Source organism: Enoplosus armatus, chromosome 4 (assembly GCF_043641665.1).
Source record: "Enoplosus armatus isolate fEnoArm2 chromosome 4, fEnoArm2.hap1, whole genome shotgun sequence".
In the NCBI taxonomy this organism is placed as follows: domain Eukaryota; kingdom Metazoa; phylum Chordata; class Actinopteri; order Centrarchiformes; family Enoplosidae; genus Enoplosus; species Enoplosus armatus.
This window is the reverse complement of record NC_092183.1, coordinates 17,102,766-17,116,547: the sequence shown is the minus strand read 5'-3', so window position 1 is coordinate 17,116,547 and position 13,782 is coordinate 17,102,766. Positions and strand designations below refer to the sequence as shown.

Here is a 13,782-nt window from a genome sequence, read left to right as displayed (position 1 = left end):
TATTCCATCCTCAGTTCCTCATCCCAGATTCAGTCCTCACTGCCAGGCTGGCATTCCTAATAGGAATTTGTTCATAGCTGAGCTGGCTGGTTAAATAAAGTTTGACTTGAATGAACGGATGAAACAGTCCAACCACACATGTAGTTGAGGCTGCTCTTGGTTTGGATCCAACGTCTGCGTCTGCATTTGCTCTGCTGAGTCCACAGGCGAAGGATGGCGGCGTAATCCCGGACATAGAGCTCGGTCACGCTCCCCATCAACCACCGATCCCTAAATGACTGGCTCCAGGGAGGAGAGGAAGGGAGAAGGAAGTAGAGAAGTGAAACAGGAGATAGATGAGGTGAAGTGGGTGGAAAATGAGAAGGGACTGAGGGGCATGATGAGTTGAAGACAGGAGGAAGTTGGGGAGTTTTGGATGTGTCAGTATCTCCGCCACACAGACATACACACACACATACCATCCACTGGAGCAGTTTATTGTTGGAGGTTAAACATGAGGAGTTTGGGCAAGTAGAGGTAGAAGAGGTAGTTTAATGAATGAATTCCTCTATATCCTTTCCGACAAAGCTGCGGGATGCCAGGATAATAATTACTTTTTCTCCATCTGTCCTCCCCCTCTCTGTCTGCCTTTCTTTCTTCTCACTCTCACTTGTTTTTGCTCACTTTATTCAGAGAAGTTCTCGATTTCTCCCCTTCTCTCTTTCTCTGTCTGTACGTGTGAGCACTGTGTGTGCGTGCAAGTGTGTGCCTGTTGTGATGTGTTCTCCAGTTCAGGACTTTAAAGCAGTCTAAAATCCCAGTGGGGGAAGAAACCCAGGTGCAGAGTGCAGGTGGCGTGACCACTGAGACATCCTGGTGTTGACAGACCTGCCTCTGTCTCTCTCTCTTTCTTCTCCTCCATGTTTTCTCTCTCACTCTCTCTTTCTCTCCCTCTATTTTTATCTCCTTCTCCTTTTGGTCCTCTCTGTGTGTGCTTCACTGTCAGTGTCCATATCGCAATATATCTTCATCACCACTTTCTTCCACAGGGTGAGCGCTGTTCCTTCTCAGTGCAGATGTGGTTCTACTTCCTGTGTGGGCTCCGTAGCGACCTGTGGACGGTCCTTCCGGCAGAGTTGGCCAAGGAGGTGCTCGGCCAGGTGCTGTCAGAGACTTTGCAGCTGCTGGTGCAAAGATATGCCAGGGCCCGTCCTTCATACAAGAGACACCTGCAAATCAGGTACTCCATCATGTAACATACTGGCCTCAGTTACATTTGGAAGGCCATCTGATTTCGTGGTACAATATACAGACTTTGGTATTTACTGTATAATGAATATAGACTTAATGGTATCCTAAATTACATCAGAACTCCTAAACAAAGCCCCAAACAGTTTAATCTCTCTCACTGTTGGCTTAGCTTCACTTAGCTCCTATGGGTATGATGGTGGAGGTCTGGATGTAGTGTTACCACGTCATAGGCACACTCTCTGCACAAACTTAGGGGTCATCTTCTCCATCCTCTTTTTATTTTTGTCTTTCTACTCCTAATAGCGGAATGATGACAATGAACAGGCTAAACCGTGACACACAGTAAGAGGATGAAAGAGTGACAAAGATAAAGTGCATTACACATGTGTAGCACCACAGGATGCCAACACAAAGCCTGGTTTATGTTGCTGGGAGATGCGTGTGATTCTGGAGGGACAGTTGTAAAGTGTAAGGCTAGCCTAAACAGATGGCTTTTCAAAGCTTCACCGAGCCTCCTATGTGTATAGCACTCTCATGGGTGCTCTTGTGCTACCTCACCTCTCCTGTATCAGTCCATCCCTGTGTGTGTCTAATAACGATTTAGGCCATGGGATGAGCGAGGATGAGGAGATGAGAGATGATGAGCAGCTCGTCCAGACCAATTGAGGAAACAGATTTAGAGGCGTTTAAATGTGAAAGCAATGACTTTTATAGTGAAATCCAAAGCGTGCAGTACACTTAACTTTCCAACTATAAAATCACCAGGAGGTTCTGTTATCTTACTGGTCATGTAATAAAGCTGTTATGTCATGATGTAATGGTGCATGTTAGCCTTTGCTTCCAGGGTCTTGATAGTGCCTTTCTCTTTCTCTCGCTTCATGTGTTCTCACATATTTCCTCACATCTCATCTTTTCTGTTTTCATATATACATTCGCCTTTTCTGTTTCCTTACTCTGTGTCTAAGGTGTGACATCACAGCGGTGTTGCTGTATGTGGAGCATCTTATGTGGAGTATCTGTGAAAGTCCTGAGGCTTTGGTGCGGTCCAATCCTTCTTCAGCAATTGCCATAATAGCAGGCGGATCAGACTGGCCATACCAAATCCACAGCCTCTGTGAGCAACTCCTGACAGTCCTCGTGATTGTCACTGCACCCCTATCTGTGCTGTATAGGTTGGTATGTTTTTGTTATTCAACCTTAAGTTAAAGTAAAATATGACCTAAGCAAACCTACATTTGTCTGATGTTCATATGAAACTAATTCACAGAGGTAGTTACATGGCCATAGCCACTGATAATGTAAAATAAAAATATATGTAGGATGATGTATTTGTTTTTTGGTTATCACTACCTGAAGAAGTATGACCATCAAACAATTCTTGAAAATTGAAGATGTATTGTTCAGAATTGCCATGTATGATCTTCCTCCAGGATATTTATGATTTATCCTGAGAAGGAGTCTACGCCACATCAGCCTGACCGCCCTGTTGTCCACTGGCTAAATGCTATCAGCCCTGACCTCTTCACAGAGCAGGCCATACGGTATGTAAAATATGCCCATCATACCATCCATCACCCATCATACAGTAGGTGCACATATGCAAACTCAAATACATGCACACTCTGGTATGCTTAGCCATCACACACACCTCCACCCACTGTATAGAGAACCATATGTGTGTGTGAGTGGAGTTACAGCCTCTACTGTATGTGCGGATATATAACCAGACTTACCCGTTGCTCTGGTAATATAACACAGATGCAAGCTGAGAAAGAAAAAAATAAAAAGAAATAAACTACCGGTGCCGTTGACACTGATTTTGTTTATGTTGATGGTTGCTGAGGGCTTTACACATGAGGCGTCAACAGAGCACACTGCGGTGTGTATGTGCTTGTGTACCTGTGTGTGCATGCATGCATACATGTGTGTACATGTGTGTCCAGTTACTGTTGTGACCTCCACGGTGCAGTCAATCACTCTCCCCCCTCACCCTTGACTCCACCCTCCTCCCCTCTCATCTCCCTCACAGCCAGAGGTGATGTCATTGCGTGCTGATGGAGCACAAATCAAACTAACCCCCACTCTCCTGCTCCTAAGTATTGGAGAGCTGAAATTAGTTTATTTTTATGACCTCTTTATTTTTTTGCTCCCACCTCCTGGCTGCATGCGAAGGCGCCAGGGGGCCTGCCAGTGGCCCTGGGCCAGATCCACAGGTCCTCATCCAGGACCCGGCCTCTGTGGCCAGATCTCTCCCCAGCCCATTAAAATAAAACCCATTGTTATGGTTATTAAATAAAACAATAATAAAATCACAAAGCACATAAATAAATCACCCAGCATTACAGGCTATAAAGAAAGCATCTGAAGTTATGTTTTCTGGCCTTATGTGTGTTTCTGTATTTGCACACATTCATGCTCTGCATTTTTCTTCTTGCTTTTGCACATATGTGTGTGTGTGTGTGTGTGTGTCTGTGTGTCTTGGTTGTGTAAGCTGACCCTGCGCTGTAGCCGGGTAGATTTATCAGAGCAGTTAAAAGAGGATTTCTTCTGGATTTGCGGTCCTAGTGACATCATAAATTGCACTGTCAGATTGAGGCATAGTTTTCCTCAGTCAAGCAGCAGGGTGCACCCTGCTCTAGCTTTCTGGCTCAGATAGAACGGTTAATTTCTGGGCAGACACCCCCTGCACTCCCTCCCGCCTCCTCGCTCTTCAGACAAACTCTGTCCATTCCTTCCATTAGATTTTATTAAGATGTATAAAGTAACATGCAGGCGCACACATGTCAGCGTGCTCTCACACTTGCACACATACATAACCACAAGCATAGGCTCTGAAGGGTGCACACACACACACACACACACACACACACACACACTTACACGCACACAACACCAAGGATACGGCTCATTACCCACAGCTGGCTGCAGCCTCTTGGTTATACAAAAGATGTAGGAGGGGGGTATTGCTGTATATTCATGTATTTGGCTGTCTCCCAAATGTTAATTTGGATTTAGCTGGCCAAGATTAGAGCTAATTCCTTCCCGGTGCACACTATAAGTAAGCGAGAGTGAAGGCATTTGCAGACTAAGCTAGTATCAGGAGTGAGTGACACTGAAGGAAGTTACCATCGTAGCATAAACACTATTTCCTCCCAGATTGTCATCCAAGACAACTGTGATTTCAGCCTTTGTCTTTCACAAGCTTTTTCCCTCCTTGCTTGTCTCTTGCTAAATGGACTGCTATCTGTACACTCACCTGACACTGCAGAACTGTCAACTTTGTTTTCCATTTTTCTGCTCTCAGAGATGGCCTTATGGGCCAGGCGGCCTCTGCATGTCAGCTGAGGCTGCTGACCTCTGACCCAGGACGCAATCCCAGGTTGCTACTGCGAATGCTGCTGTACAGAGACTGTCACCTGCCCAGAATACTCCTGGAAAACTCTCGTAAGTCTGTTTTTTCAGTGTACATGGATTGGTATGTGTTAATGGTTAAAGGCCACAGTGTGTTTAAGTGTGCAAGCCTAGTTGTCAGTCTTTTAGGAGAAGAATGAAGCTTTTAAACTTTTATTAATTCTTTAATATTTCCTTTTTCACAATATTGGACCCACAGAGTCGGTCCTGCAGGGGCTGTGTGGGAAGATGTTTACCGGTGTCTTAATTACGGTGCTCTAAGAGCCTAAGCGAGTTCTACAGACCTTAGATGAGCTCTGTCCGTTTTATGAAGTCATCATCAGCATCTTTGCCATCATCATCATTTTCACCTTGGTCACCATCATCACTAAATCAATAGAGAGCAGTAATAAACACTCAACAGGCCCTGGCGGAGCACACATGCTGACCTTTAAAGATTTTTCCTTCCTTCTTCTCCCCTCCGCACCGGCAACAGTCTAACCTTTAAAGACTGTTGTGCACTCGCACATTAATTCACATTATAGCGACCTCATTAATAACAACTCTCACTGTCTCGTTCTCTCGCTTGGTCTGAGTCTGGCTCAGAGGCTCTGCAATGCTTCTCCCCGCATGCTGCCGTAAATCAACGCTGGAAGCGCTGACTCTCGCGTGTTATCACGGTGACGGGCTAATTAACCAGGAAGCAGACAGACAGAAGGAACAGCTTGACTGAATGCCTACACTCCCATAAGCCACTGCACTTCCCCATACATGTATATACTGGGGTGTTTCTTACTCATAGATAATAACACAGTGAGTGACGAACGACTTCAATTGGTCTCTGTTCAATCAAATTCACTTCCATCTCGTGTGTTACACAGTCAACTGCTGTAGAACCAGTAGGACATTACAGTTTTTGAACTGTGTTTCTTCTAGAAATGATAACTTTGTTCCATCAGCAGCACTTTTTCCACTGTATTGTTGCTCAGTGACACATTTTACAATAGATTATATCTGCCATATCAAAGCACACTAACTTGCTAGAGAGCTAGATAGCACACTGAATGACCTAGCCATTGTCTGACGATTTGAAATGGGTTTATTTGCAGAGGGATAAAACCTCCTCCACATTTACAATAACAATTTTCGCTTTTGCACAACTCACCCGAAATCAGAAGATACACTGCTTCTACCGCACACACACACACACACACACAAACACACAGCCTTTTTATTATCATCAGCGTGTCTGCTTCCAATTACAGAGGTTTGCAGAGAGGGCCCTTGTGACTGGTTGACTGGTTGTCCGGAAGATAAACAGGTGTATGTATTGGCTATGTATCAAGGTTGGATAAGCTTAGAGACAAAGAGGGAGGGAAAGAGAGTGAGGGAAAATAGAAAAAGCAACCGAGAAATCGACATAGAAACACAAACACATTGAAATTATTGTGCTGCAGCAGTAGTGGAAACTCCACAGAGATGTGCCAGCGCACTGTCATCTGTTTTTCTGAAGTCATCTGCTGCTCCATAATGGGATCATTATTAAAAGGCACCTAGTTAACCTGCCATGCTCTCCAGCACCCTAAGTGGAAATTAATGTTAGTCACCCCTGTTCCCTTGGACCGTTGCAGCCACAGCAGTGATATCCAGAACACTCTCCCCTTAAGGACCAATTACTAGACAGGCAGAGAACAAGATGCCGGCGTAACCCACATAATACCGCCTAATAGACTGATTGTAGGTCAGGTTGGTTGACCACTTTTGAGTGTATGCATTAGATGTGTTATTGTGAAAGAAAAGGCGAGAGTGAGAGGTGTAGAGGGAGACCTAGATAGAGATAGAGACAGGGAGATAAAGGGAATCAGTTCTCATCCGGACCTTGATAAGTGGCAGTGCTTCCTACCTGCCTGTTATTAAGGTTGCTGATATCATTGGCCCTGTAATGCAGCAGCTAATTTAGGCCTGTCATTTTAAAATAGTCCAGCATTAGTCAGAAGTAAGCTGTGCGGCCCTCCATCACAGCGCCCCCTCATTGACTGCTGCGTTGCATACACTCTCCTATTCAAATAGCTGTCATCTCCCACATAGCAGACTGACAGACCGCTGGGTGTCTGCCACCTCTGAAGCAATGGGCCTTTCCTCAGAAACCCCTGTCAGCTGAACACACACACACTTGTAAGCACACAAAACACATATATAGACATCCATATGGGTTACACACGCACACACCTCCATCCTCAGCCCTGTGCTCAGACAGCAACCCCCACAAGGACACCCTGTCAAAACCTCTTCCTTTTCACTTCCTGTCTCCATGTGCTGTGGGGGCTTTGAAATCTGTTTCTTTTTCTATTTTTTCTGGTCTGTTTTTTTCTCTCCATCTAACACAGATGTGGGGTTTTCTTCCCCTTCTATTCCACAATGCCTTTTGTTCACCCTTTCTGTTAACATGTGTCAGGTTGGGCAGCCTTGACATTTTCCAATGTGTTTTTGCGCGAAGAAATCAAGACGCTGCTTCATAGGACAGGGTTTTCTTTTACTACCTCCATAAGGTTGATATTTTCTGTATCGTAATCAGTCATATTTTACACTCACCTACACAAACTGAATGTACGTGTGCATATGAGTAAGCCTTTTCATCTCTCTGCGTATCCCGTTGTTAGTGTGTCAAGTTCTCCTGAATATCCTGATTTCATAAATTCATTGACAGACACTTTGAATACCCACACATTTATTTGTATTGTGTTTCACTGACTAAGACTGACTTGATTTTTTTTTCAGATTATTGTCAGGAGAGCTGCTTAGAAATGTCTACAGAGAGCTGCAATGCAGGAGATGACTTCATAGTGGCATTGTTCAACCTTTTCAGTGGCCTGAATGATGTTCCCAAGGCCTTGACTCAGTTCCTACAACCATACCTGGAAATGGCACACATATGGGAACACCTCTACACACTGGCAGGTAAAGCTGCAACCAGCTGCTATATAATGTTTTAGTTCTGGGGTCATCACTACAGACTGGCATTATGTTGATATGGACGTTGATATACTGTGCATTACGAGAAGCTGTATGTCGCAGTACTGTGCTACCCTATGTTGAGTGTCAAATATTGTGTTTTTTAAAACACAATGCTGTTTTCATATTAATAGAAATTATACACATGCTATTAATAATAGATTTATTTTTCTTGGGAAAAAAGTGTTTACTGCAGGTGAGCAAATGTCATGTTTTCATTGCTCAATAGCTTAGTGCCATTTGGTTTATAATGCTGAATACTGTACCATTCATCTATTCTTCACTACAAAATGAAGTAATGATAAAATACCAAGTTAGTGCCTTTCTCATTTCATGTTAAATTGGAAAACTGATTGTTAAATCTATCACCTCCCAAGACATTGAGGCTGTTTCATGCTTGGATAACAGGAAATGAATGTAAGTAACTGATTTAGACATTCGACCAACTTTTCTCGAAATGCATTACATATGTCTCTAAATACAAGAGTAAATGTGCCCCCAAAGAATATCTCTGTTTTTTCTTGAGGGCCAGAGTGGGCATTGCATGCACGTGAGCTAAAGCATGACTTTTAATATGCTGTTACAGAGACTGCAATTACTCCCCAGCTCTTTCCGCCTCACTCTGGTACAAGCTTTGATACAGAGCTTAATCAGAACTCCTGTGGAGTATGCAGCTCTTTTTGGTGGTGGTTTTTATATCCTGGGTGAGTGGTAATTATTGTAGCATAAATTAGGGTGATTGGGGAAGAGTATTTGGATGGAGACAGAACAAGGGAGGGGTCGGCAGAGGGAAGGGAAGGAAAGAAAAAGAGATACAGTGAGCCAGAGAGAAATTCTCAATGTCATCCAATCATCATTTATCCTCACAGGGTAATTAGTTTAATTATTGGACTGTGCCAAATCTTTGTATTATAATTTTGGTTACAGGATACCCCCAGTGCCCTCATTTCTATTTAAACTGTTCACTGAGTTAACTTTCATAGATTACATTGAGAGTTTCACTATTTCTCTACTTACAGTGATGTTTCATCACACAGTAGCAGGTTGTTTCGAATCAATACAACAGTCAATACGGTAGCGGGCGGTATTAAATCTGAGAGCCGAGTGACTTTGAAAAATAGGTCTAGGTCTCACCTGCCACAGAGCGCTTCTCCTTCGAAAAGCTATATCATTTTCTGTTCCGCTCTCCTCTTTTTCTATGGGTCTGAGGTCACACATTTGTTAGGCGTCCCTGGAGACTTCAGTGCACCTTCAGTGCCGTCACAGTACTATATCTCTCTGTTGTAGCCTTTGGTTTTACAGCCGACGCTGTAGGAAGTTTATGGGTGCCATACAACTTCATGCTGTAGCTGCTCTGCTATCAATATGAGAGGGATATGAAAGGGCAGAGCTACGAAAGACATAGTGCACCTGGAGAAGGTAGTAAGATTTCTACTGTCAGGCCACCTGGGTTTGATTGAGAACATCTGAATTTAATTTGACATTACTTGCTTTTAGTGTAGATATTTCATCAGAACACCACAGCACTCTGTTGATGCGCAAGCTATTCATGTCTCTGTATTTTCCCATTGTTTGAAAAGTGGAGTCATTTCTGACACAGGCTGAGTGTGCTGTAATGACAAGGTGGACTATTGCTTGTTTGAAAAGCATTACAACACAATAATATGAAATGTAATCCACTCTCATTTGGTAGCAATCATAACATTTCATCTACCCTTCATTCTTATGTCAATAGTATGGTGTGTCTGTGGGTCTTTGACACGTTCAAACCTTATATGATTGAAGACCTAGAATAGTAGCAGAACAGCAGGCAATATGTCTGCTTATTAAATTCAAATGGACATCATTTCCTTCACCAGTTGATTTCTATTCATTCTTTAAATTAATTAGTCACTCTGTGGTCTCAAAAATAACATAAAAAACTGCATCACACTGAATTCATTTAGTTATTTGTTCAATTGGCACAGCAAAGGTGACAAAGGTGTAACTCTGGAGGAGTCAATTTAGTACTGGCATTTTGTAGCTTGTTATCTGGGTTTCTTGTCCTTCGCCGGCACAGTCGTTCTTACAACACCACATTGGTCACAGCCTAACATTAACTCTCAAGTCTTCAATTTCATATTCTTTCAGCTTCTTTACCTGCTGCATTCGTTTACCACTTTTGTCAGACACAACGCGGACAGTACCTGTCGTGGTCAGCTGTGTCCGAGCGATAGTCACCAAGTCTACCAGTAGCCTCCTGGCACACCTGGTTTCCATGGTGACGGGTTGGCAGGCCGCAGAGGAGACCAGTGGAGCCTTGATCAAGCGGAATGTACCAGACACTGTCCTGGCTTCAATACCCAAGGAGTGGAACTACACACCACTGGAAGCACGAGGAAAGGAGACTGCCACTAAGAGTGGGTGTCACATTTTCAACACAAGAGAGCTATAAAAAATGGCTAATTTTTCCCTAAAACTAACATTTCTTTCTTTCTTTCTTTCTTTCTTTCTTTCTTTCTTTCTTCCTTTCCAGCTGTCATATCCTTAACTATTCAAGCCTTGTCCTTCATTTTCACCAACCTGCCCTTGGCCGTGGCATCCGTGCCTCTCTCCATCCGCTTCCTTTTTCAAGTGGCAGAGAAGCACCTCTCCCAGCATGCCCGGCAGCTGCGCTTGGTAGGCCTGTTACTCTGGGCCCTGCTCGGCTGTCTGATCCAGGGCCTGGAGGACCCACACACACTAGAACAGATCAGTGGTCTGGCCCTGGACCGTGGGGCAAAAGACGCCCTGTCCCTGCTGGCTGAGTGCCTCCAGGCCACCATGGGCATTCAACAGAAGGTAAGGGCTAAGGTTAATGTAATAAAATAATAATAACAATAATATAAATAATACAATGTTTACAATTTAGAATAAGGTAGGGCATTATACCGGGCATCAAATCAATCATCAACCATCTGACTTACTCATCTACCTTAATGGTCTGCTGTTTGTCTGACAGGGTGTTCCCAAACCCACTGTGCACAAAGTTCTGCAGACTCTGGAGGAAAAAAGACCCAAGTGGACAAACATGCAGCTGCAGAAGGCCCGCAAGCTCTGCTCAGACAGGTGAGAGGTCAACCGCAGGGATTTAGCGATAGGTCAAGGTCAGAATGGTATTGATGGTTGATATTATATTATGTTGTAGTTTATATTAATGTTTTCATGCATTCAGGATAGTGCTATATATGTATTACCCATCATTAGTCTCAGTTGGTATTGATTATTCATGTACACCTTCAACAAAAAAAGAGACTTCATTTATTCAGATAATTTTGATCGTAAAAACAGCTTTTTATAAAATATATTTCCCAATACATAATTTTAGTGATTTATCAATAGTAAGATGGAGGTTGAAGGCTGATTGTCTGATGAAGGAGGAGGTTCAAACTGATCAAACTGACTGATGGTGTATTCAGCTGCTTGACATTCAATATAGATGTTGAATAAAACAATGAAAAGGAATGCAGCTTACATAAGCTTTTTTTAATTGAGCATTCAAATTCTGATGTATCGTATCATTGAGATCATTTTTCACTGAAAAGCTTCAAGATCAATGAATCTCAGATGTGTTTGTTGTGGTGAATGATGGACATGCCGTCTCACTGAGTGGACTGTAGGCTGGAGTGATGGGAAAACAGCTTTCACTTTGGGCTGATCCGTGACCTTTGGGTCGGCGTTTTGTAGCTTGTTCCCAGAAATTGTGCCTCTGGTTGCTCACTTCATCATAACAAACTCTGGATGCATCCATCCTCATAAAACAGGTGATTCAGTGCTGTAACACAACATGTATAATTAAAAAAGAAAGAAAGAATAATGAAATAAATAAAAACACTGAGTAGATTATGGCCAGTTCTAGGAAATGCTGTCTGTTTCAGTGACAGGAAGAGAGAGAGACAAGACAGGAAAAAAAGAGAAGAGACAGGACGGTGGAGGGGTGGGGAGGTGGTTGAGTGGAAAAGTGAAAGAAGAGTGATTATGTATCACCTGTCGGAGGCATTCAGTGGGATCATTACTATTCATTAAACTAACCTTCACAGGGAAGTGACACCTGGCTTGTAAACAATCAGAATACAGTGTCAGAGGGAGAGCGAGAGAGAGAGAGAGCGAGAGAGAGAGAGAGCGAGAGAGAGAGAGGTGGATGTAATAACTCCAACAACAACTGGCACTCCACTCACTGGCATCTCACACATGCACACACACACACACACACACACACACACACAGAGTAAACCCTCAACAAAGAACACTTGCCCCTTGCGAGCTCTCCCACCTCGGTTCCCTCATCCCACTTTCCCTCCTTCCTTTCCCAACTGTAACCCCCTCCCCACACCACCCACCTTGTCTTTGCAAAGTAATTTGTAGAGGAGAAGATTATTGTTCTCCATCATAGTGACCCTGGCTGGGCTGACGGGATGCATACACAGATGAAGATGAATGCAGTTATTCCTTGGCGGAGGTCTGCCTCTTTCAGGGCACATTGGCCCTAATGACATGATTGATAGGCTGTCCCAAATCCGGAGGGGCCCTCATTAATCACCCTGCTGACTGAATCCAATCATCTGCTTCACCTGCACAGTGATGGACAGGAAAGGATACAGCGCAGGTGCTGACACGGGTGCACAGCCACCACCACCGACAACACCACAGCCGGGCCGCCAGGCAAAAGAATGAGGGGACGTACATGGACGAGAGGGGACTCCTCTTCCTTTGCCGCTCTCAATGTCAAGCAGCCAATGGCTGTCTGACAGGCGACACCGTTTCTGCCACCATATAATTACAAAGGGGAAGAGAGAGAGAGAGAGAACAATGACAGGAAGTGTATGTGAAGGAGAAGGTTTGATGGACGGTAGTGTGATACCCATCCATACAGGAAGGGCAGGGAAATGATGCGGGCGTCTGCGAGGGTTGGGGACTGTACATGCATGAGGACCTTGACACACAATTACACACACACATACATGCTTAAGAACACACACACCAATCATTTTTAGTGCTCCAGCATCCTTCGATCAAAATCCCCCTATGTATCTCATGAATGGTAATGAAAACAGTGAAAAGGATTTTGTTATGTAAACCATAATAATTTGTCCGCATTTCTCAGCCTTGTTCACCAACATTAGCCTTGACTGGACTGTGTGGTTTTCCGTTTAGTGAAGGAAAGAAATATTTATTTCCTTGCCAATAATTGCATTTTAAGGTCATTTGCCCTCTGGAGTGAATGATTTCTCTAAAAACTAAAAAAAAAAAAAATTAATTCTAAACTCAGGATTCGTGTTTCAGTTAATTTTCTTGTGTATAGCAAATTCCAAATTGTATTCCAAATTCTTCTCTACACTAGAAAATACTTCCTCAGCCAGAGGTGGTATAGAGATACAAGCTGACGCCCTCCCTCTTCCTATTTCTTCTCCTTTATCTTTTCCCCTTTTTTCTGTCTTTGTGTTTTCTCTCCCATCTCCTCCTTTTCCCCATCTCTGTTTCTCTCTCAGTGTATTTGAGCGAGGAAGGGAGTGCGGAGTTGCTGTGGCTGAACTGACTGAGCAGAAAATAGGCCTGATGCTGCTGGAGGTCTGCCACAAAGCAGGTGGCAGCGACTACCTGAGGCAGATCTATCACATCATCCAAGGCAATGAGGTAGGGAAGCACTCCCTCTCCCCAGCAATTAGGTGGCTGCTGGCCTGAGGCCGCAGGCTGTTCAGGAGGGGGAGACAGAGGGAAGAGGCCTGCTGCTTGTGTGCAGTCTGCTTGTTCTGATCTTCTGTTGTTCAGGTGACCTCAAGGGTGCAAACCCGCAGTGATTTCCTGTGTTATACGCTCACCACATGTAGAGGAGAGGGAGCCACATGGAGTTACCACATTCAGTACAGAACTCTTTCGAGGAGATCTGAGCGGGAAAGAGCAGTGATTCTTTTTTTTTTTAACTGAAGGAAGTTATTTTAGCTAAATTCACTTCAGAAAAAAAGTTTAACAAAATGAAAAGTAGCAGTTCTCAGAAAATGCCCAAGTTCAGTGGAGTAATATATGTATGGTATATATAGAGAGAGTTTAGTGATATTTTTAAGTAAGAATAAGTAAAAAGTACATAAGACATCTTATGTACAGCAACTGTTTTAACTGGTTCCACAACACCTC

At 43.7% G+C, this 13,782-nt stretch overlaps 1 protein-coding gene across 1 annotated transcript in view; it reads left to right on the top strand.

Moving 5' to 3' along the window:
• kiaa0825 (KIAA0825 ortholog) overlaps positions 1-13,782 on the top strand; it is a 105,901-nt gene that overhangs the window by 28,770 nt on the left and 63,349 nt on the right. The window contains exons 12-20 of the mRNA XM_070904840.1: positions 1,029-1,219; positions 2,196-2,402; positions 2,661-2,771; positions 4,535-4,674; positions 7,399-7,578; positions 9,801-10,031; positions 10,148-10,452; positions 10,613-10,719; positions 13,140-13,284. Of these exons, the coding sequence (XP_070760941.1) occupies positions 1,029-1,219; positions 2,196-2,402; positions 2,661-2,771; positions 4,535-4,674; positions 7,399-7,578; positions 9,801-10,031; positions 10,148-10,452; positions 10,613-10,719; positions 13,140-13,284 (1,617 nt within the window). The remainder of the gene's footprint in view (positions 1-1,028; positions 1,220-2,195; positions 2,403-2,660; positions 2,772-4,534; positions 4,675-7,398; positions 7,579-9,800; positions 10,032-10,147; positions 10,453-10,612; positions 10,720-13,139; positions 13,285-13,782) is intronic.